Source organism: Salvia splendens, chromosome 2 (genome assembly GCF_004379255.2).
Source record: "Salvia splendens isolate huo1 chromosome 2, SspV2, whole genome shotgun sequence".
In the NCBI taxonomy this organism is placed as follows: Eukaryota; Viridiplantae; Streptophyta; class Magnoliopsida; order Lamiales; family Lamiaceae; genus Salvia; species Salvia splendens.
The window spans coordinates 11,213,973-11,237,371 of record NC_056033.1 but is presented as its reverse complement, the minus strand read 5'-3'; the positions used below and the strand labels follow the sequence as shown (position 1 = coordinate 11,237,371).

Here is a 23,399-nt window from a genome sequence, read left to right as displayed (position 1 = left end):
GCAATGCATAAACGCTAATACAATCTCATTTTTATTGAGCGAAATGTAGAAGAGACACAAATTCTCTTAATGACGTTGACACTTGAAACACAATTTCCTCACTCCATATATACTTCATCAAATACTATCATGAATCCCGGATATGCTTTTGTTTTATATATATCAATCATGGAGTATTTGATATGCATTGCATTGTATCATTTAATTTTGATTCCAATTAACACTATAATCTTAGATGATCATCATGATTAGTCCATTAGAAGAAAGAGGAAAATAAGATACAGTACAAAATTAATTTCAAGTGACATTTCAGGTTTTATATCAATCATGTATTCATGTATCTCTTGTATCGCATATTCCCATGTATACCCATCGCTAAGAGCATCCACAATAGCGCCTAGCGCACCGCCTAGCCGAGCGCCGGTGCTAGGCGGTCTATTGCAACCGCCCAGCCATTTCCGGATTTAAAAACTGCCTAGCGCTCGGCGGTTCCGTGGCGCTAGGCGGTGCGCTGGGCGATCCGCTCGGCGCTATTGCAGCGCTCCGGATCGCCTAGCGGATTTTTTAATTTTTTTTATTTAATGTTTTTTTTGTGAAACTCATTCTTGGTTGTTTCTCTTTTATAGAGACACCCTTGAATGTTTTATGTTCCACTTTCGATGTGGGACAAACTCATTCTTGGTTGTTTCTCTTTTATAGAGACACCCTTGAATGTTTTATGTTCCACTTTCGATGTGGGACAAACTCATTCTTGGTTGTTTCTCTTTTATAGAGACACCCTTGAATGTTTTATGTTCCACTTTCGATGTGGGACAAACTCATTCTTGGTTGTTTCTCTTTTATAGAGACATCCTTGAATGTTTTATGTTCCACTTTCGATGTGGGACAAACTCATTCTTGGTTGTTTCTGTAACACCCGCGAAAAAAAAGAAAAAAAAGAGGAAAAAAAAAAATTAATCTAATTAAATATTTTTCTTCTGTTGACTTGGTCACCAAGTTAATAATTCAAATTTAATTAAAGATTCTGGAGAGATTTTTCCTCCTCCGTGATCTGCAAATAAAATACCAAACAAATCCAAAATTTTCAGAATCACGTTAAAAAAAGAATCGCCTCCCACTCTTTTCTCCACATTGAAAACTGCCTCCCCTCACTCCATAAATCTCTCCCCCATTTAAACCAAATCTCCACATATATATACCTCCCCCATGATTCCACGTTTTCTTTAGTCCAATCAATTCCATGAAAAGTAATCAGGAAATTTATTAGTTATCAAAAATTCAAGCATTCAACTAGCAGAGACGTAAATATGCCCTCCAGTCACCAGGATACTCCTCTTTCCGGCATAGAATCGAGCATGGGCGGAGAAATCGGAAGCATCGTCGGCACTCTCCATGCGTTGACGACAGCGAATGCGATCACGGCAGCGGCGGCGAGGCTGCTGAACGACGTGCTGGAGGAAGGCGGCGCCGGCTCGGTGCTGGCAGCAGCGACCACGTCTGCACGGCAGTGCGATCTGCACCGAGCAGCAGCGGCGATGCGACGTCGACTGCACCGTGACAGCAGCGGCGAGCGGACTGCGCAGCCCACGACGGCGATGGAGAAAGCATGACGACGCTGTGCAATTGAAACGGAAAGTATGGAGAGTTCACGGTTGCGACGATGGCTGCACGGCGGACAGCGGACGTCTCGATCTGGAGCAGCGGCGACTGGACTTCGGCAGCGACGGTGAGAAGGGGGGCGGCGGCAATTGCTCCGAGACTCCACTGATTTGAGAATGAGGAGGGAGGCGGAATTGAGAGAGAAATAGACGACGGCAGCGGCGACGAATTGTCACAGAGAGAGAAAGAACAGCGACGAACGCCCCCGTGTGGAAGAGCTGCTCGACGGAAAGCTGTAGAAGAGTGAGCAGAGAGAGAGATGAGAGATGACAGCGTGTGCTTGATTGGAGAAGAGGACTTCAATTCCATTCCAAAATTTCACGTAAGGTGAGAAAGAGAGACTGTTAATTTTAATATTTGGGCCTAATGAATTAATTTTAATATTTGGGCTTACTGTTTTGATAAGGAGTTGGAATTGATTTGGGTTGAGATAAATTAATTGAATGGAAGATTGGGCCGGAGTACTCTAAATCAATGGGTGACTTCAAGCACGCTTTTCGAGGACAGAATGAAACACAAGTTAATGCTTTAAACGAACGAGGTGGGCTTTCTTTTTAAATAAGGGCAATGCCCTAAGTATATTTTTATGTGAAAATGATATGAATATTTGTCATGCCAAGTTTTGTTTTATTCTATGGAACCTATCTGATGTGGCTTTTGCCATCAATGGATAATCGAATTCGGGTCTGTCTAGGGAGTGAGTCCCTATTCAGGCTAGTGTACACCTATGGAGATCGTGAGCCGTCTTTTGGGTCGGCCGGTCTAGTGACTTGGAATGTGGCCACGTTCCTTGTCATCAATGGATCAGATATGGTAGATAGCTATGGGAAAATGGTTGATCAACCGAATTTTACAATGGAAATGATTTTAGTGTCTCGGGCATTTTCAAAGTTAAACCCGAGGTCACTCAATGGTGGCATGATAAATATTTTTTATAAAATATTTTCGGCATGAGTCCACTGAGTGCATCAAGTACTCAGCCCTGCTTTTCTTTTAAAAAATTGCAGGTTGAGCGTGACGGGTGCGGTGGGTGTTGAGCAAGACCGTTGAAGAAATTAAGTGTTTAGAATGTGTCATGTCTTCACACGTGGCATATTCATTCTCTCAAATGCTTCCGCTAAGTAGTTGTTCTTCTTTTGAGTTCTTGTATCGTTGAGATAGTATTCATTCTTGAGTTGTTGATTGTTGAGATACTCTGATTTTTATTCGAGCTATTCCCATTTGTTTCGAGCTATGGTCGAGTTGCGTTGTTTTCCCCCTTTCTTTAATCCTCCCCTAGTCGCGATAAATCGTGTTTTCTATCCTTAGAAAATGCGGGCGTGACAAAGTGGTATCAGAGCAATTTTTCTTTCCGCTCTGGACCGAGAGTCTTTTTCAGTCCTAGTCTAGACTTGTTTCGCTAGACTAAAATAATAAATAAAATAAAATAAAAGAAGATAAAATAATAATTGTGTATCGAAGGCTCAACATCCCGCTTCGCCACGCTCAATCAAGAAAGAGGTAATTTATTTTTATGAAAAATTTTTATGAGAAAGTTTTCAGGAAATGAGATGAGAAGCTATGGTTATGAAAACAAAGTATGTTTTACAATGGGATAGAAGAACTATGGTTATGAAAAATAAGTATGTTTTACAATGGGATAGAGGAGCTATGGTTGTAAAATATATATATATATATATGTGTGTGTTTTGCGAGAAGATGAATATCTATGGTGATAGAAAGATGTATGTCTAGCAATGGGATGACTTGTCTTTTATGAAAAGATTTGATCAATAGAAAATACTGTGTTTATGGATTGTTCGAAAATTTTTGAGTTCGAGAAAAATACATTTTACTTTTTCGTTTGGAAAATTGAGCTATGGAAGTGTGATGATATTTATGTTATGAGGTGCAAAGTATGATGTGTTATTCTATGGAGTGTTTTACATGAGGGATGAAAGTTGATGTGATAGTACGTTTTAGTTTTGAGTCAAAACTTTTACTTTAAAATTGAAAGTAAGATTGGAAATTTTTGAGGAAAAGGGCGAGAGTTTGAAGAAAGCTTTTGTGTCAAAATTTTATGAATGTAAATGTGAAGTGCGAAAGTGTTTTGCTATGGGATGTGAAAATGTTGTGTGTTTATCTTGTGGTATAAATGACGTTAATTGTGGTAGATGTTGAGATGTGAGATGATGAAGTATGTTGCGAACATAGAGTGCTTATGTTGTAGACTAGATTGTGTATGCGCGAACCGTAGTTTTAAGTTGAAATAATCGATCACTTTCCCGAGTGACAAAAACGAACGAGAATCTGAAAGTTTGGGGTGAACCCCTAATTTGTCAAGGCACGACGAGGCAAGGAGATCGAGAGTGCGAATGGAGGCCGGTGGACCATGAAACTTTTCCTTGAAATGGCGCGAAACGTTGGAGCAAGCTTGATGTGCGAACTATTTTACTATTTCCTACGTTTTCCCTGAACGACAAGAACAAAAAGAATACGAGGAAGATTTCAAGAAGTGGAAGATAGCAAAGACGAAATGTCCAAACGCAAAAGAGCGTGCAAGACAAGGAGGGATGATGCGAAGTGCGCGATTTAATTTAATATAGTCTAATCTAGCGTAATTTTATTAAAAGTGTTAGCGAGGTGACTTTCAACTACAATGTTAATTAAACGATATGAGGAAGCTGCTTGGAAGACAAGACGATGGAGAAATTCTATACTCGAAGGACGTAAGCAAATTTCGGGACGAAATTTTTGTTAAGATAGGTAGATTGTAACACCCGAAAAAAAAAAAGAAAAAAAAGAGAAAAAAAAATAAATTAATCTAATTAAATCTTTTTCTTCTGTTGACTTGGTCACCAAGTTAATAATTCAAATTTAATTAAAGATTCTGGAGAGATTTTTCCTCCTCCGTGATCTGCAAATAAAATACCAAACAAATCCAAAATTTTCAGAATCACGTTAAAAAAAAATCGCCTCCCACTCTTTTCTCCACATTGAAAACTGCATCCCCTCACTCCATAAATCTCTCCCCCATTTAAACCAAATCTCCACATATATATACCTCCCCCATGATTCTACGTTTTCTTTAGTCCAATCAATTCCATGAAAAGTAATCAGGAAATTTATTAGTTATCAAAAATTCAAGCATTCAACTAGCAGTGACCTAAATATGCCCTCCAGTCACCAGGATACTCCTTTTTCCGGCATAGAATCGAGCATGGGCGGAGAAATCGGAAGCATCGTCGGCACTCTCCATGCGTTGACGACAGCGAATGCGATCACGGCAGCGGCGGCGAGGCTGCTGAACGACGTGCTGGAGGAAGGCGGCGCCGGCTCGGTGCTGGCAGCAGCGACCACGTCTGCACGGCAGTGCGATCTGCACCGAGCAGCAGCGGCGATGCGACGTCGACTGCACCGTGACAGCAGCGGCGAGCGGACTGCGCAGCCCACGACGGCGATGGAGAAAGCATGACGACGCTGTGCAATTGAAACGGAAAGGATGGAGAGTTCACGGTTGCGACGATGGCTGCACGGCGGACAGCGGACGTCTCGATCTGGAGCAGCGGCGGCTGAACTTCGGCAGCGACGGCGAGAAGGGGGGCGGCGGCAATTGCTCCGAGACTCCACTGATTTGAGAATGAGGAGGGAGGCGGAATTGAGAGAGAAATAGACGACGGCAGCGGCGGCGAATTGTCACAGAGAGAGAAAGAACAGCGACGAACTCCCCCGTGTGGAAGAGCTGCTCGACGGAAAGCTGTAGAAGAGTGAGCAGAGAGAGAGATGAGAGATGACAGCGTGTGCTTGATTGGAGAAGAGGACTTCAATTCCATTCCAAAATTTCACGTAAGGTGAGAAAGAGAGACTGTTAATTTTAATATTTGGGCCTAATGAATTAATTTTAATATTTGGGCTTACTGTTTTGATAAGGAGTTGGAATTGATTTGGGTTGAGATAAATTAATTGAATGGAAGATTGGGCCGGAGTACTCTAAATCAATGGGTGACTTCAAGCACGCTTTTCTAGGACAGAATGAAACACAAGTTAAAGCTTTAAACGAACGAGGTGGGCTTTCTTTTTAAATAAGGGCAATGCCCTAAGTATATTTTTATGTGAAAATGATATGAATATTTGTCATGCCAAGTTTTGTTTTATTCTATGGAACCTATCTGATGTGGCTTTTGCCATCAATGGATAATCGAATTCGGGTCTGTCTAGGGAGTGAGTCCCTATTCAGGCTAGTGTACACCTATGGAGATCGTGAGCCGTCTTTTGGGTCGGCCGGTCTAGTGACTTGGAATGTGGCCACGTTCCTTGTCATCAATGGATCAGATATGGTAGATAGCTATGGGAAAATGGTTGATCAACCGAATTTTACAATGGAAATGATTTTAGTGTCTCGGGCATTTTCAAAGTTAAACCCGAGGTCACTCAATGGTGGCATGATAAATATTTTTTATAAAATATTTTCGGCATGAGTCCACTGAGTGCATCAAGTACTCAGCCCTGCTTTTCTTTTAAAAAATTGCAGGTTGAGCGTGACGGGTGCGGTGGGTGTTGAGCAAGACTGTTGAAGAAATTAAGTGTTTAGAATGTGTCATGTCTTCACACGTGGCATATTCATTCTCTCAAATGCTTCCGCTAAGTAGTTGTTCTTCTTTTGAGTTCTTGTATCGTTGAGATAGTATTCATTCTTGAGTTGTTGATTGTTGAGATACTCTGATTTTTATTCGAGCTATTCCCATTTGTTTCGAGCTATGGTCGAGTTGCGTTGTTTTCCCCCTTTCTTCCCCGCTTCTTTAATCCTCCCCTAGTCGCGATAAACCGTGTTTTCTATCCTTAGAAAATGCGGGCGTGACAGTTTCTCTTTTATAGAGACATCCTTGAATGTTTTATGTTCCACTTTCGATGTGGGACAAACTCATTCTTGGTTGTTTCTCTTTTATAGAGACACCCTTGAATGTTTTATGTTCCACTTTCGATGTGGGACAAACTCATTCTTGGTTGTTTCTCTTTTATAGAGACATCCTTGAATGTTTTATGTTCCACTTTCGATGTGGGACAAACTCATTCTTGGTTGTTTCTCTTTTATAGAGACATCCTTCAATGTTTTATGTTCCACTTCCGATGTAGGACAAACTCATTCTTGGTTGTTTCTCTTTTATAGAGACATCCTTGAATGTTTTATGTTCCAATTTCGATGTGGTACAAACTCATTCTTGGTTGTTTCTCTTTTATAGAGACATTCTTGAATGTTTTATGTTCCACTTTCGATGTGGGACAAACTCATTAATGAGGATGTTGTAATGTTATTTTAATTTTAATGAAGTGTGTTTTTTTAATTAATGTACTTTTTAAAATTTTAATATTATTATTGAATTTTCCCGTATGTGTGTGGTAAATTTAATTCCGTATTTTGCGTGATTGTTAATTATTTATTTTATATAATTTTGAGTGATGTGGCTAGGCTATGGCTAGGCTATGGCTGGGCTATTTGTTTGTTTTGATGATGTGGTAGGAGGATTTTTAGTGTTGATGATGTGGCAGGAGTAGTTTGTGGCTAGGCTATGGCTGGGCTATTGCTGAGCTATTCCTATTGTGGATGGCCTAAAGGAAATTCATAATTTTATGCAGTACTAATTGAAACTATAATGTGAACTGACGAGTAACATATTCCTTCGTTCGCTCGCAGTCTGAGATGGAACTTTTCGACACGAAGTTTAAGATATGGGTATTTAGTTTATTAAATAAATTGATAAAAAATTAAAAAATAGAAAAAAGTAGAGAGAATATAGTAGAAAGTGAATAAAGTAGAGAAACTAAAGTAAAAGTGTAAAAAACTACTCCCTCCGTCCTAATAAATATGAAACATTTGGTTTTCAACACGAGATTTTATGCAGTGCTGTTGAGTTAATTAAGAGAGAGTAAAGTAAGAGATGAAAAAGGTAGAGATAATGTTGTTTCCATTTTAAGAAACGTTTCATTTTTAATGTGACAACCCAATAAGGAAAATGTTTCATTTTTAGTGGGAGAAAGTAGCAATTACGAAGGGAAATATAGTCTCAATTTGTGTACGGCACATGTATTAATGATAAATTGGTAAAGTAAGAAAAAGAGAGAGGTAAAGGAAAAAAGTGGGCGTATGAGAAAGGAGAGGAAAAGTAAGAGAAATAAGGAGAGACATTGGATAAAGTGTAAGTGAATGGTTACATTTTTGAAATGTATTTTTTATAGACATCCCAAAATGACAAAATGAGACGGGGAGAGTACTACATGTGGAAATGATTAAACTGTGAACAAACTTTCTAAAATAGAAAAATAACTCAACTATAATAGAACGGAAAGAGTATAATACAAGGTCGTGCATGCAGTGAATGCTCAATGTTTCCGCCAAAATGAAAGAATTGTGGATGGACCACTAAGAGCATCCACAATGGATGCCCTAGTGGTTGCCACATCAGCATGACCATTCTTTCTGCAATGGTTTGACCTTAGTGGGTGCCATATCTATTATCCATTTTTCATTTCAATTTTAATATTTTTTTATGTTTACCCATTATAAATAGCAAAATTAGACTCTAAATTAAAGAACTAGTAAAAAATATACATTACTTAATTTTAAAAAAATTTACAACGAAAATACTTAAAAAGAGGTACAATTTCAAGAACCACTACGTATCCAAACTTCTTCAATCATGACGTTCATGAGTTGAAGATGAGCTTGTTGGTTGCTCATGCTCTCCTGAGCTTGTAATCTCTCGCTGACTCCATAGGGTAAACCTCGAACGACCAGTGGGGTTGCATGACCTACGCTCGGACCGGCTTCATCGTCGGACCAATCGCTAGCTCTTTGACCTTCATCGTGAATAATCATGTTGTGCAAGATGATACACGCGTACATGACATTGGCGATATGATGTTTGTACCAGGAATGAGTCGAGCCTTTCACACTGAACGTGCTTGAAGCACACTGAATCCTCACTGCACGTCCTTCCGTGCAGACTCTTGCTGCGCTGCAAAAAACTCTCTCCTCGCATTCGTTGGGCAGGAGATCGTCTTCAAGAAAACTGGTCATCTTAGGTATATGTCATCGGCTAAGTAGTACCCCATATGATGTCGCCCGTTGGCAGTGAACTGGATAATCGGACCGTTGCCATTGCATTGCTCAGTGAAGAGACTCAACGTGTTCGACACGTTGATGTCGTTGTTTGACCCCTCCACGCCAAAGTGAGCATGCCAAATCCAAAGACGGTGGTCAACGATGGCTTCAAAGATCATCGTCGGGTGGGTACCCTTATACCCACTGGTGAATTGGCCTCTTCACGCTGCCGGACAATTCTTCCACTCCCAGTGCATACAATCAATGTTCCCTAACATTCCAGGAAAGTCATGCACCCTATCGTGCATCCCCATCAGGAACTGGCAATCTTGTAATAGCCGATCCTTTTATTACCTTTTCTTTATGTTAATGTTGAACTAGTTTTGTCGCCCTCTCTTTTCGTTGAAATTAATTGGAACCACTACCCCATTTTGTGTTGATTTTTAATGTTGTTAGTTCGCGAAACCAAAAATTTAAGTAAGAATCGAACGAACCAAAAAGATTCTTCATATAATTATGAAAATTTACAAACGTCGATAAAGAACAGGAAGGGTTATTCTGAACTATAAGTGCTCGAAAACAAGATACATTAACCTATATGATCGTTTCACATGTTATCTATGAACGGAAAGAAAAAAAATGTGGAATACTATTCTTTTACAAATATTCATGAATGGGCCAAAAGGCTAAGAAACTAAAATCTTTTGCTAAACTTTGGGCCTCTTTCTCCCGAACCCAAACCGCATCCCCACTGCGGCCCTATCCGATCAACCCATTGGGCCCGAGGCAGTGAGCCCGTCGCGGACAGCAGCAGGGCCGCCGAGTCCTTGTCCCAACCTGCAAGACAAAACAATTTTTTAAAAGGCTAAAGATCAAGAATTAGTGGGTAAAGACACATAAATTAAAGAAAAACTACACTATGAGAAAAGGAACAACCCTCTTTATCTTTAGAGGACCATAAACTCACCAAGAAAGGAAAGTCAATCCTGCAAATCCTCCCCACTATGGCAGCACCTGTTTCTACCAGCCACAATCAAACAATGGAATTTATTAGCCAAGTACCAAGTACCCAAATTAGGCACCAAACTACATTAAGGAAAAGGGGCTGCATAATCAGAAAAATGAGATATGTTAGGACATGGAAACAAAAGCGGATCAGCCCTTTTAATTCAGCATAGTACACCAAGTTTCTACCAACTCTTTTCTCTCCCACACGCATCAAAAATCCAGCAATTGTTAGAGTGAGTTAGAGGGTGCAAAATCTGAAGAAAAGAGGCAGGAGTAGGCTGAGCAAGCAAAGACTCTTCTTCCTCCTTTAGTTCTCTACCACCACAGGTAACACTCATCACCCTAAGTTCCAAATAATGTTCCATGTCATCACATAGTAAGAACCACAACTACGATATCATCGCACACGAACGTTTTGGAACAAAAAAAAACCTTTAAGTGAAGAACAATAGCCACCATGTTTTCAAACCCCTCACAAGCTCTAGAATCTTTATAACAAATAACTCATCCCTACAAACTCTACGAGAACAAAATCTGATCAATTTAAGGAATTTAAAGACTTAGACCGTTAAAGAGATGAAATTAGGAGCTTAGCTTAGGCCGAGATTGACGGGCGGACCGCCGACGGAGCCTGAAGACCGCCGCACGAACTCCACGGGGCAGCAGCGGCCGACCCACCAGGCTGCAGACACCGACGACGCGGTAGCAGCGCGGGCAGCAACCCGATCCATCGAGATCGGTGGCGTGAGAGTGGCGGCGGGCCTCGGAGCCTCCCGCGCGAGGAAGAAAGTCGGAGAAGGGGGGATACGTGCGACCGTAGGAATCAGTTGCCCACCGAAAGGTCGCATCCCCGTCGGAGCCCCGCCGTGAGGAGTAACGGGGGGTGGGGCGTGAACAGCAGCGGACAATGAAAAAAAGGGGGGATCTCTGTTGGGCGTGGGACGTCGGCAACCTGATGGCGACGAGAAGCCGGGAACGGCAGTGGTCCGGCGACCGGAGGAGTGGCGTTTCACCATGAAGAAAGAGGAAGAAGGAGTTAGAGCATCTCCAATGCCGGCGTCAAAATCGCGACGCCGATTTTTCACCGACGCTGGTTCTGACGCCGAACCATTGGAACCGGCGTCGGCGAAATCGGCGTCAAAATCGGCGTGGCCATGCCGATTCGCGCGATGATGCCGTTTCCGACGCCGATCCTCACGACGCCATTGTGGGTCCCGGATCAGCTTCAAACCGGCGTCAGATTTTATTTTTATTTTTTTTTCTTTTTAAAACACTATATATACGCGCTTTGAACGTCATTTTCATTCGCACCACTTGTTTTAACGAGTACTCTCTCTACCTTACTTTCTGTTCAAGATCAATAACGAGCAATGGAGAACAACTACGAAGGTACTCCAGTGACTCCCGGGGGATGGTCTCAGACTCCCCCGCCTCCCGGTGTAGGGTCTCAGACGCCCCCAACTCCCGGGGTAGGGTCCCATACTTCCCCGGCTCCTGGGGGAGGTGGTTGGCCTCCGATGACTGGGTAGTACAACATGTACCCGTGGCAGCAGATGATGCCGGGGTGGGCACCCGGCATGCAGCCCCCTATGCAGATGATGCCGGGGTGGGCACCCGGGATGCAGCCACCGGCGCAGCAGATGATTCCACCGGCGCAGCAGATGATTCCCCCGGCGCAGGGGACGCACGGGGGGGGCAACGCCTATCGACCGACTTTTGATTTTTCCACCGGTTCTTCACACACATCGACCCCAACGGATGCACAGTATACGGAGACCTTCTCCTTAGCGGACTTGGGTTTTGATATGAACGAGGTTCCGGAAACTCTCATTCAAAGCCAGGGAGTAGGGCGGAGTAAGAAGAAGGGCAAGGCCAAGAAGGTCGGCGAGTCGTCGCAGCCGGAGGCCGAAATCTGGGGCCGGAGGAAGTGGACGGACGCGGATTACGTTGCGATTGCCAAGGCGTGGGTGAGTGTCTGCGACGATCCTCTCGTTTCGAACAACCAGAGGATCGTCAACTTGTGGGCCAAGATAGCCGCAGCCTACAGGGCATTTTGCCCTGAAGGGAGACCGTGCACCGGGGAGGAGGTCCGGAAGTGCTGGGACCGAATCAGGTCTGACGTCTCTCGATTTTCGAGTTCGTACGCCAACGCCCTCCGCATGCAGACCAGTGGCCAAACAGAGGAAGACTGTAGGAGGATTGCGGAGAGAGCCTACCCCGATCCGCAGAAGAAGTACTATGAGTTCACCTACTGGAACTGCTACGTTGTGCTCAACGAGTCGGAGAAATTCCGGGCAGGCGTCGATGATGGCTGGCCGAAGAGGCAGAAACTGAACTATACCGGAGATTATAGCGGCAGCAGCGGTGGTTCGACAGACCTCCCTAGACGGCCCAGGAGGTCCCGACTCCTCGTTCGTTCGGTCGCCGACCTCGCCCGGTTGGCCAAAAGCGGGCGCAACAGGTTGCGAGGGGAGCACCCCGAGTTCCCAGGGGGTCCATTCGACATCCCCCCTCGGCAGGTCTACCGAGGAGCTCAAATTCTTCGCGCGCCAACAAACGCGCGCTCAAATGGTGAAGACCTTAGCCGACTTCCAAGCGGCGGTGGACCCCGAGGTGAAGGATTTTCTTCGTGTATTGCTCCAGAGCCAGCGTGAAGAATTGGAGGCAATGAGGAGGGACACCGGTGGGAATAGCCGCGGCGTAGGTGGCGACGGAGGCGGCGGCGACGACGGTGAAGAAGCGCTGGGCGACGACGGAGACGAGGACGGCGGCGAGGAGTGATTTTTTTTTACTTTTTTGAATTAATGTACTTTTTAATTTTTGTACTTTTTTTTAAATTATTGTACTTTTTTTTAAAATTAATGTACTTTTTAAGTTTTAATATTATTATTCGAATTTTCCGTATTTGTCTCGTAAATTAAATTCCGTATGTTGATACGAGTGTAAATTAAATTATATAATTGTTATTAGTGATGTGGATAGGTAGTGTGAAGGCTATGTGAGGGCTATTTGATGTCCAGTTGATGTGGCAAGCTGATGTGGCAGGAGAATTGTAGTCCTGATGATGTGGCAGTGTGAAGGCTATGTGAGGGCTATTTGACGTCCATTCTTACTGGAGAGGCTCTTACGGATTTGTCACCTCAATTTGGGGAAGAATTGAGATTTGAGAATTTTAGAATGAAAGAGAGCTGATAGAATTGGGGAGAGAATAGGTTGGGTTGTGCTTTTTTTCATCTGGGTTGTTCATATTAGTATTGTTGGGCCATACTTTTAGTTTGGGCCTTTTTTTAATTCTTTGTTTGGGCCTCTCTAATTAACAATTGTGGGCTAGGGAATGAATTGGGAGAATGAGTTGCCTTTATGGGAATTAATTGTTGAGTTTGGGCCACCAATTAAAATAAAAGTATGCGCTGAGAATCTAATTTAAATTTCGAGCTCTCCTAATAATTGATGGTCCGTTAATTAATTCCACAATGATAAACTTAACTCTCGAACTTCGGTTTAGTGCTCAAATAATCGATGATAAATAATGACTTACTAATCTTTACCGCAATGATGAATATAAATCTTGGATTTAGTTAAATGCTCGATTAAATCGCATGGGAAATAATATTCTCCTTGTTGATCGAATAATTGGTGAACCTCCACATAAATTAAATCACTCGAATTGATCAATGCTCAAGGACTTTTGTAGGAAATAAAAAAAAGAAGGAATTTAAGGACCGCGCACTTATGAATGCATTCACGTTTAAGTCTTCTTAACTTCTTAAGTCTAATTAAGTATTTTTTTTCTAAAGGGCGTCTTCGCACGTCATTTAAGGTCAAATCAAAGAACTTTTCAACTAAGGAAATAACTTTCGAGGTGGACATTCTTTTTAACGTGACTTTAACGTGTTTATGTGAAAATTTCTATACATGTTTTTGTCATGCCATGTTTTGCTTTTATGAATACCTATCTGCTTGGCTATGCCAATCATGTTAAATCGAATTCGGGTCCCAATAGGGCCGCAAACCCTACTCGGACTAGTGTACACATATGGGGATCATGAGCTAGCTTTCGAATTGGCCGATCCAGTGACCGTCGTGGAATGTGGCCACATTCCCGGTTCACATACGTTCAGATATGGTATCTATGTTTATGTGATTGCGCAATCAATTTTATGAAATTAAAGGAAATTTAGTGACTCAGGCCTTTTAAATAAAAACCTCGTGTTCATTCAACGGTAGCTGACAAATTTAAATGCAACTTATATTTTGGCACCATGTTCACTGAGTATATTAAGTACTCAGCCCTGCATGTTTCTTTTCTAACGTGTAGGTTGAGCATGTACGAGGAGGCGAAGGAGTTGGGTAATGGTTTTTAATAAGTAGCAATAGGTAGCCCAAAGTAGTGTGTCCTCACACATGCTACTTTGTCTTGGACTCTTCCGCTGCAATATAACTATGCACTAGGAGTTATGAACCCGGTTATTATACTCTGATTTCATTTTGACTGTATACCATCTTCGCCTTCGGAATTAATGTTTTGAGTTTGACTTATTCCTTATGTTTATCCCTTTATTTTAAGACTATTTAGTCACGTTATAGCTGTGCTCACTAGCATTAGGGAGTTGTAGTCAAGACATATCTTCGGCATTCGACTTGCGCAAATATGTGGCGCCGAAGGTGTCAATAACGCCCTCACAAAATTTTACCACACTCCCGGCCAGTTGTATCCCCGACGTGAAGATACCCGTCGAACATGTCGGCCGTGGTGCCGTATGCCAACTGACGAAGCGCAACCATGCACTTCATGAGTGGGGATAGACCCCTTCTGTGGGCCGCATCTTGCCGCTGCTGGAAGTACTCGTCGCGCGCCTCCACCGCGTGAACAATCCGGAGAAACAGTTCTCGCAGCATCCTAAACCGTCGGTTCCCACCGGAGCTCATCGGCGAAGTAGTCCTCGAACAGACGTTGATGAGCTAGGTCATGCTCTCGACAGACGAATGTCCGGTGGCGGATGGGCCTCGGGACTTGCTGTTCGGCCTGCTCTTGCTCTTGTATTGCACGAATACCTGGGAGAATCTGGTTCTCGAAAGCAAACATTTCGCGTTCCATAGCCCGACCCATATCTTCCCCGGGAAACATTTTGGAAAGTGAGTGAAAGAGAGATATTAGAATGGAGAGAGAGTTGAGAGATGTGTGAGAGTTGTGTGAAAAATGAGTGAAAATAAGGTATATTTATAGATAGAAAATTAAAAAAAAAAGGAAAACGCGTCGATCGGGCGCGACGTTGCAGTGGATGCTCGATCAGGCGCCCGATGGATCGGGCGAGAGATCGGGCGCGACCGATCTTTCGGTGGCGCCTGACGACGCCCGAGCCGGATCTCGGGCGTGAGATCGGGCATCCATTGTGGATGCTCTATCGGTGGCGCCCGACGACGCCCGAGCCGGATCTCGGGCGTGAGATCGGGCATCCATTGTGGATGCTCTAAGAGTTAGGGTAATGAAATGAGATCATTTTCGTACTAGCATCCACAGTAAAAAAAATTGCAAGAGTTGGGCAATAGTATTTCATTTACCACATAAAAAAGAAATCGATCTGGTCAAGGAAGAACAGCAGAAAAAGAGAAAGGCGGGAAAGCAACATTTTTGAAGCAGGAACATTCTGTCACTGTAATTTTAAGGAAAAAAGTAATTTTGCATCAGATCCAAAGCACATGGAGCTCAGTTGACAACTACTGCATCACACCACGTGCACTACCTCCCACTAAATTATCAGATGAAATGCTCTTCTAGTTTGGATTAAAGCAACGTTTCAATCCAACCACATAAACACATGCAAAGAAACAAAAATGAAAAATAGACATGAGCGATGGATTAAACTCCCTTGATGCGACACACAACATTCAAGACAAACAAACCATTTAACCATCCATTTTCGCCACCTCAAACAAAAGCTTTCGTCTCTAAAAACCTTTAAATTATGTATAGCATTATCAACATTAAATGTGAGTAGGATTAGGAACCCACTGGTATCTCCCTCCCAGTATTGGAGCATCCTTCACTATGTCATAGTTGTACCTGAAAACAAGCATAAATTTAACTCCTAATTTTATGCATACACCACCATTAAGCACATGTAATGCTATTGAAATTAGTAAAACAAAAAGTGTTTAATTTTGTGATGGAAAAGTGAGGAACATATATAACATATTTGGAAAGACTAATTCGATCACGCAATGAACATGCACTACTCACTTTTGAGTAAATCGTTTCTGGACGTACTCTTCTGCCACCGTAAAGAACTCCTCCAGCTCAGCTGCCGATGGCGTTTTTGCCGCTGATTTCACCACAACTTGCCTTGTCGCCTCACTGCCAGAAAAAAAAAAATAGGAACTTGAAAACCTAATCAAGTTGGTGAATTTGGATAACAGAATTTGAATTATTTACCTAAAATTAGCGCAGGCGGACGTGGAAATCTCCCTTCCCCTTCCAGACCGCCCAGCCTGAAAAAACGGCATTGTTTAAGAAATCAATAAGAATTTATTTGGATTTGAAATCTGAAACTTAAAAGCTTACCTCCAGATCTGGAGACGATGGTAATTCTGCATCTTCGAACACACAATACAAGCTTATTTGCGTTTCTTCCCTAGGTATTCTCTTCAAGTTGTGCTGCATTTCAACTCCACCTACACAAACATACGTGTATGTCTATTCTGACACCACCTTATTCGTTTATACCATGTAAATATTATGTGCTGATCGGATAGAGCTACATGCCAACCATGATGAAACCTCAATTTTATTTGCCTTCTTTTGCCTCTATTTATTTTATTACCCTCTTTATTTATGAAGAAATCAACGTCGGTTAGATTAAACGATACCGGTAACATTTTACTTATTTTTTAAATTTAGTTTTTATATACGTACTCCATCATTTTTATCTAAATAAATAAAACAAATAAGCAAAGATTGGCAAGGGCAAATTGGGAAATAGCAAAGAATGCGGAGCCGGTAACGTTGGCGCATGTGGTGGTCCTCACTCCGTTAGCGTGACACCCACATGGTCATAATTATAAAGATGCCTTTACAAGGAATGACAATAATGCTTCTCAAATTACAACTGTAATGAAGTTGCATTACATTTACAATTTTCCCTAAATTTTGTATTCCCTCCCGTTCCGTACTAGAAGTCCTATAAAAAATATAAATAAAAATGGATTGAATAAGTTAGTAGAATATGAATCTCACATATATAATGTAAATGAAATAAGTCGATGGAACGTGGGCCTATTTATTGATAAAAATGAAATAAAACTTTTATTATGAGACAGACGAAAATACCAAAATAAGACTCTTATTATTGCGATGGAAAGAGTAACATGGTAATGTGGTACCTCTACATGAGAGAATACTAGAAATTGTAAATAAAAAATTACTAGCATGTTAAATTAGAAGATATGAGCACTTGGGACCTGTGAGCCTCCAGAAATAATTCTGTCACGATTTATTCCCACGAATATATGTCATTGATGAGAATCCATTTTCATCATCCATTATTCATGACATCGTATTGTTACTGCCAATGTATGCGAAAAAAATAAATAACGCTACCTTGTTACTATATTCAATTTTAAATTGTCAATGCAGAAACACTTCCTAAAATTTTGAATTCGATGTCACCATCACGAAGCCTCATAATATTCTTGATAATTTTATTGAGATACGCTCAATACGAAGGCTAAGAATGAAAATTAAGCTCATTTATCATCTAAAGACATTTATAATACCAAAGCCTCCTATTAATTGCACATATGAAACTCTTCGGATAAAAATCAAAGTAGCATGTGATTGTTCAATATTTTAATATTCCTTTGTCCGAGTCCTATTATATTCAAATCCACTCCTTATTGCAGAACCGCATAATTAGACCAAATTAGGGTTTTTAGATCTAATTTTTTATGAATGGGATGCGCAAATGTATAAATTATTTTTGCTTTCATCACGAGCCTATTTTACTTCAGCCCGGGGCAAATAATTTGTAACATATTAGGAGGATTTAACTTCAAGCCTAAATATATATTACTTCATTCCATAGGATTATTACTTCATTCCAGTACGTACATGCAGTTTCACCGTCGTATATCGTTCTTTCTCTCTGCAATGTCTATTACCGCCACGATGCTGAAAACAAAATGGAATGATAGCCTAATTGAATGGTGTAATAAGCACATGGAATGATGTAATAAACTATTTGAATGAAGTATGTGTAGAAGCATTTGCAGTCATACTGAAATGAAGTAAAAACATTGTCCAATGAAGTAATAAACTAACTGGAATGAATTGTATTTTTTAAAATGAATAAAGTAAAAACCCAATTCAATGAATTCGAATGAAGCATGTGTTGAATCATTTCAAAACCTACTGGAAGTAAGTAAAAACATATTGTAGTTTCAAGGTATTACATACATAATGAAGTAATAAATCTACTACAATGAAGTAAAATGGGCTTGTAATGAAGACTGAAATAATTTACACATCAGCCCATCTCATAAAAAAAAACTAGATTTAATGACCCTAATTTAATCTCTAGTTCTGTCGTTAAAATGAGTTCGACAATTATCACAACTCTACAAACATATCAACAAATATTTTGAAGCAACAATAGATTGAAATCACCCCTACTTTACTTATCCCCATAGAAAATCTCATGTTTGCGCACTGATTTACGAGATTTTCTTTTTCGAAATTTATGATTATATTAAAATTAACAACGGGTATAGTAAAAAATCAAAATTTTCTAATATGGCTTTTTTGAGTAGAAGTGTTAAGTGTTTGAGATCAAGTTTTATATGTGAACAAAAACGGATTACAAATTTTCTTGTAGGCTGAAAAGCGGACTTAGATGCAACAACCTCAATTGCTGGTGATTTTGGATTTGTTTGGTTTAAACTTTTCTTCGTGGTTATTGCCTAATCATTTTGGGATTTTATTTGTTGGATTGAATCCCTCTATTTAACCTGATTGTCAATTAATTGCCGAATTCGAATACCAGCTTAAGCAAGTAATAAGACATCTTCACGTGTCAAAATAAAAAAGTTAGAGAAAACTAAATTAAAAAATTTCTGAATTTATGATATTATGGCCCAAGCTACTGCATTTATGTATTTTTTATATGGACCCGTATTTATGTTTAATTCTAACTCAAATGGATAGGTTGGTAAACTCATTCAATTCTTAAATGTATAGTCTTTATTATAAATGACTTAATTATATTTTTTGGCTCTATACTTTCGTTTCAGCAATGAATATTTGTGGTCCTTATACTTGCAAAATATCATTTGCAGTCCCCAGACTATACCGCTTGCTCATTTTTGGTGTTTTTTTCACTTTTTTACCACATTTTCGGTCAAAAATGCTCTCCAAAAGCTTAAAGGGTATTTTTGTACACTCACTCTCCAAAAGTAGGTACTTATTTTGATATTTATGTTAGTTTGGATACTTTAACTATGATTTGTGTTTTATTCGGAACTAGTAAAAAGAAGGGTGTGACTTAAGCCCCTATCCAATTTTTTTTTCTCGTTTTTCTTCTTCAAAATTTTTCTAAATTTTTACAAATTATATTTATCCCTTACAGAAATTTTGCTGCAGAAAAATAAATGGTAATTGTTGAATGAATAAGAAGGGCTGAATTTGTGAGAGTATAAACTTATAGAGATTAAAAAGAGTTTGAGGAAGAAACAGCCTGGTTAGCAATAAAAATGAAATGATAATAGTATAATAGGAGTAGTATTATTTTCAGTTGCTATCACTCTATACTTTTGAAATACTAAAATATTAAATTAATTGTGCTTAAAAGCCACGATATTTTAAAGATTTCTAAAGACTTTTAAAATAAACCACCTTTTTTTTATAAATCATCATTTTAACTGATCCGTCTCAGTTTGAGGAAATAGAATATGTGCTTTATACTAAATTGATTTTTATTAAGTTAAAACCCAATATTAAAACTATGCATATTTTTTATACTATAATAAATTCAAATAAAAATTATTCGAATAAAATGTAAACCATGGTTGCAGTACCTAAATTAACATAAATATCAAAATAATTACCTACTTTTTGAAGAGTGAGTGTGCAAAAATGTCCTTTAGACTTTTAGGGGGGGTGTTTTTGTCCAAAAATTTGGTCAAAAAGTGAAAAAGCACTTGAAACGAGCAATTGGTATATTATGGAGACTGCAAATAATATTTTGCAAGTATAGGGACTGCAAATGTGTTATAGTTTGTATACTAGAAATCACCTTTCGAGTGATTGAATACTGTAAAAACTCTTATTTTGTTTTCCAATGGATGAAACAGATCATTTTTGTCATAATGTTGTTATGTTTTACATTTAATGGATGTTTATTGCATGTTTAAATGTATAAGTAACTTAACAAAGTCTAAGCCTTTGTTTTAGTAGACCGGTTGTGAGCGTCGTCCACTTTAAGGTAACATGGTCAGTTCTGAACAAAGAAAAATAAGAATTTCATAACTCAGATAGGCCTAGACTACCTGTCGTGAAAGGTTGCAATGTTAATCCGCATATTTCTAAGCCTTACTGATATAAGATGAAATTGGTGTGGTAGAGCACTGAATTGGATCTAACAGCGAGACAAGTTTTTATGCTATCTATTGAAAGACGAAGTCTTGATAATTATTTATTTCTTAATCAATGTACGTTAGCATTGAGCATACGGTATTGATTATACACTACTTTGACTTACCAAATGGTGCGGGTTTTTCGCAACCCAATAATCTTAGTATATTGGGTAATGGTGATTAATATCTAGCGGTACTAGGATTGCTATTATATTGAATCGTGTGCGAGGTGAGTCTCATTTGATAACATCCTCAAGAGGAGCTCGAAACAAGGCTTTATTATTCGGAACCTAACTAGTTGGAGTTTGATTACTCTATGAATAATAAATAAGCGTTTCTTGCTAAGTCCACTATTGGAATTAATAAGATGTTAATAAATTAAGTCCATAGCAGACACTAATTAATTAATGGACGTTTCTATCTTAGTTTCTATCTTAAGCGCGAGAAATGAATGACAAACAATGGAAACCCGAATTACTTATAATTTCGGATTTGGATGGGCAATGCTGTATTACTTCTGTAGTGGCTGCTCGTAATATTCCAATATAAGCTTGTATTAAATTGTGGGTTCAATTTAATTAGTAAAAAATTAATTGCGGAGGTCATATCCAAAACCTTCCATAGATCCATGACTAGGCCCAATATGTGACTTAATATAAATAGGAGAATAAAGGAGACAGAAAATACACTTATTTTTTATTCCTAATTTTCGTCCCCCTCTCCTACACTGTGAGGGACAAAATATTTCCTTCAGCTTTCCTCCGTGAGATCGATTTTTCTGTCTTCTTTATCTAAGTCCTAGTATTCTGGTGAGATCAGCCCACACTGATATCAACGTACAGTCCGGGAACCAGTCAGAAGATCCGTGGTTTAGTACTCAAGATCTTCACATGGAGAAGGTGCTAGCTATCTTCGATTCTTTGGTGAATCCTCAAGGTAAAATGGCTAATCCGTAGATAAACATGTTTTAGGTTTCAATTATACTTAAAGCATGATTTAATTTAAGTTATGAGCATGATACATGTGATATTTGCATAAATAGAATTTATTTAAATAATCTGCTAAATAAATCAGAATTATTATGTAATTGATTTATGTATGCTTCCGCGGCAAACTCCTTCAAAATGTTCTCCAATGAAAATATAGAGCTTAAAAGTAATTTACTCATTATAAATATAGGACTACATAATTTATTTTGTCTTTCTTAGTTTCAAGTTTCAACATATGAAAGGCCAAAGGCCAATCAATTGAAATTAAATAACTTTTTTTTCTTTGTCCTTCTTTAGCTATCGATTAATTTACTTTACGTGGTTGCGTTACTTTTATACGTATGTTTAACCTGTTGATAAAGAAAGGCCGATTGAAGTTATACAACCATCAGTAATTTTTTAGATTATAATGATAATGATAATAGATTAGAGTAGTGCAACATCTATGAGTGATTTGAACATGAAAGAGTGACCAGTGAATTTATAAATTTAAGATTTGAAACTAAGTCAGTTGAATAATTTGAATCACAGCTTAATATCATTATTGCGACTTTGTTAGTACATCAAATTTACAGTAGTTAATTTACAAAATTAATACAGATCCTCAAATTAAATAAGCGTCAAAAGTGGTTTACTTATTTTATAGACGAAGCCTATCTATTTATGTCGACCTAGGGTTTGCTTAAACAACCTTTATACAAAAAAAATTCACTTTCTTTTCGGTCGAAGTGCTTATTATATATTCTATCCGTTCAATGATAGTGGAGTCATTTTGTTGTTTTGGTATGTTCCATAATAGTTGAGCCATTTTCATTTTTAGTAAAAGTAAACACATTTTTTCTTGCATACCTTTTCCTTTCTTACTTTATTTTCTTTTCATTTATCTATATTTTTCATTTCCTACTTTATTCTTACTTTACTTAACACTTAATACAATTTTTCTTAAATCGAGTGCCGAAAAGAAATAGTACATCCACTGCCGCGGAATGGTACACCACAATGTTAAGAACAAAAATTTCAAAATGGACAATTATTTGTACAAGAGTGGACTTTAGTTTTTATTTTTTATGGATAGCTAAACTTAAATTTCAATTAATGGATTATACTTTTCACGACCATATATTTTTTTTGTGATAAGCAATTTATGCATGAAATTATATTTTATACGACTACAGTTTATTACACTTACACATAACATATAGTATAAGATGATTATCCTGTATTATAATAAAAATTTATTCGCATTTAACAAGATTAGGTTGTCTTTTACCTAACGAGGTCAAACTTTTAACTGGTATTCTGAGTTAGATTTAAAACGATGAAAATGATAGTTGAGAACTTGCTTTACTGTAGACTACATAAGTGTCGTGTTTAATTATCCATGTCCCTTTTAATTACGAGGTCAAACCTACCCATTCCTAAGAGCACCCACAACCGTGCTCTTGCCAACGAGCATGGTTGAGGGTTCGGCCTCACTTTTTTCTGCCTGCTCTTAGGCAAGAACACAACACCCACAGTTGTGCTCTTCCGCAAGGACGAGCACAAGGGTCCCACCATTCTATTATTCAATTTAAATAAAAATATTTCCACAAAATTAAAATATATTAAAAATACCCGGAATAATATTACAAAATACATTAAAAAATAAAAATTATATAATTAAAATCCTAAAAATTAAAATTTTCATAATTAAACTCCTAAAAATTAAAAATTACATAATTAAATTCGTAAAATTAAAAAAACCCACTACTCGTTGCTGAATTTCGCTCACATGTATTTGATTAGGTCTTCTTGTAGCTCAACGTGGGTTCGGGTATCGCGCATTGTGTGCCTTGATTCGATCCTCTAACCCACCGTCGTATGCACACCTCGGCGTGAGGGAGACCTCGCGGTTGAGCTTCCGACTTCATCCTCGTCATAGAAGCTAGCCGCCCTCGGTCCTTCGTCGGCTATAATCATGATGTGTAAGATAATACACATGTACATGGTGTCGGCGATATTATTCACGTACCACAGCCGAGCCGGGGCCTTCACAATGT

At 39.3% G+C, this 23,399-nt stretch overlaps 2 protein-coding genes across 2 annotated transcripts; both read right to left on the bottom strand.

Annotated features, from left to right (window-relative positions):
• Positions 1-8,299: 8,299 nt before the first annotated feature.
• LOC121773600 lies at positions 8,300-8,713 on the bottom strand. The gene has a single exon (XM_042170492.1). The coding sequence runs from the start codon at positions 8,711-8,713 to the stop codon at positions 8,300-8,302; it is 414 nt and encodes a 137-aa protein (XP_042026426.1).
• Positions 8,714-15,374: 6,661 nt separating this feature from the next.
• On the bottom strand, positions 15,375-16,553 carry LOC121772022 (cyclin-dependent kinase inhibitor 7-like). Its single transcript, XM_042168941.1, has 4 exons — positions 16,308-16,553; positions 16,179-16,234; positions 15,987-16,100; positions 15,375-15,809 (listed from the first exon to the last, which is right to left on the bottom strand). Exons 1-4 carry the CDS (start codon positions 16,404-16,406, stop codon positions 15,731-15,733), a joined length of 348 nt encoding a protein of 115 aa, XP_042024875.1. The 5' UTR covers positions 16,407-16,553; the 3' UTR covers positions 15,375-15,730.
• Positions 16,554-23,399: the final 6,846 nt, after the last annotated feature.

Excerpts from the sequence above, each read along its gene's own strand:
- LOC121772022 (XM_042168941.1), bottom strand. The coding sequence starts at position 16,406 with ATGCAGCACAACTTGAAGAGAATACCTAGGGAAGAAACGCAAATAAGC. Across the intron at positions 16,235-16,307 it reads CATCGTCTCCAGATCTGGAG|GCTGGGCGGTCTGGAAGGGG; the intron begins GTAAGCTTTTAA and ends CCGTTTTTTCAG. Across the intron at positions 15,810-15,986 it reads CAGAAACGATTTACTCAAAA|GTACAACTATGACATAGTGA; the intron begins GTGAGTAGTGCA and ends GCTTGTTTTCAG.
- LOC121773600 (XM_042170492.1), bottom strand. The coding sequence starts at position 8,713 with ATGACCAGTTTTCTTGAAGACGATCTCCTGCCCAACGAATGCGAGGAG.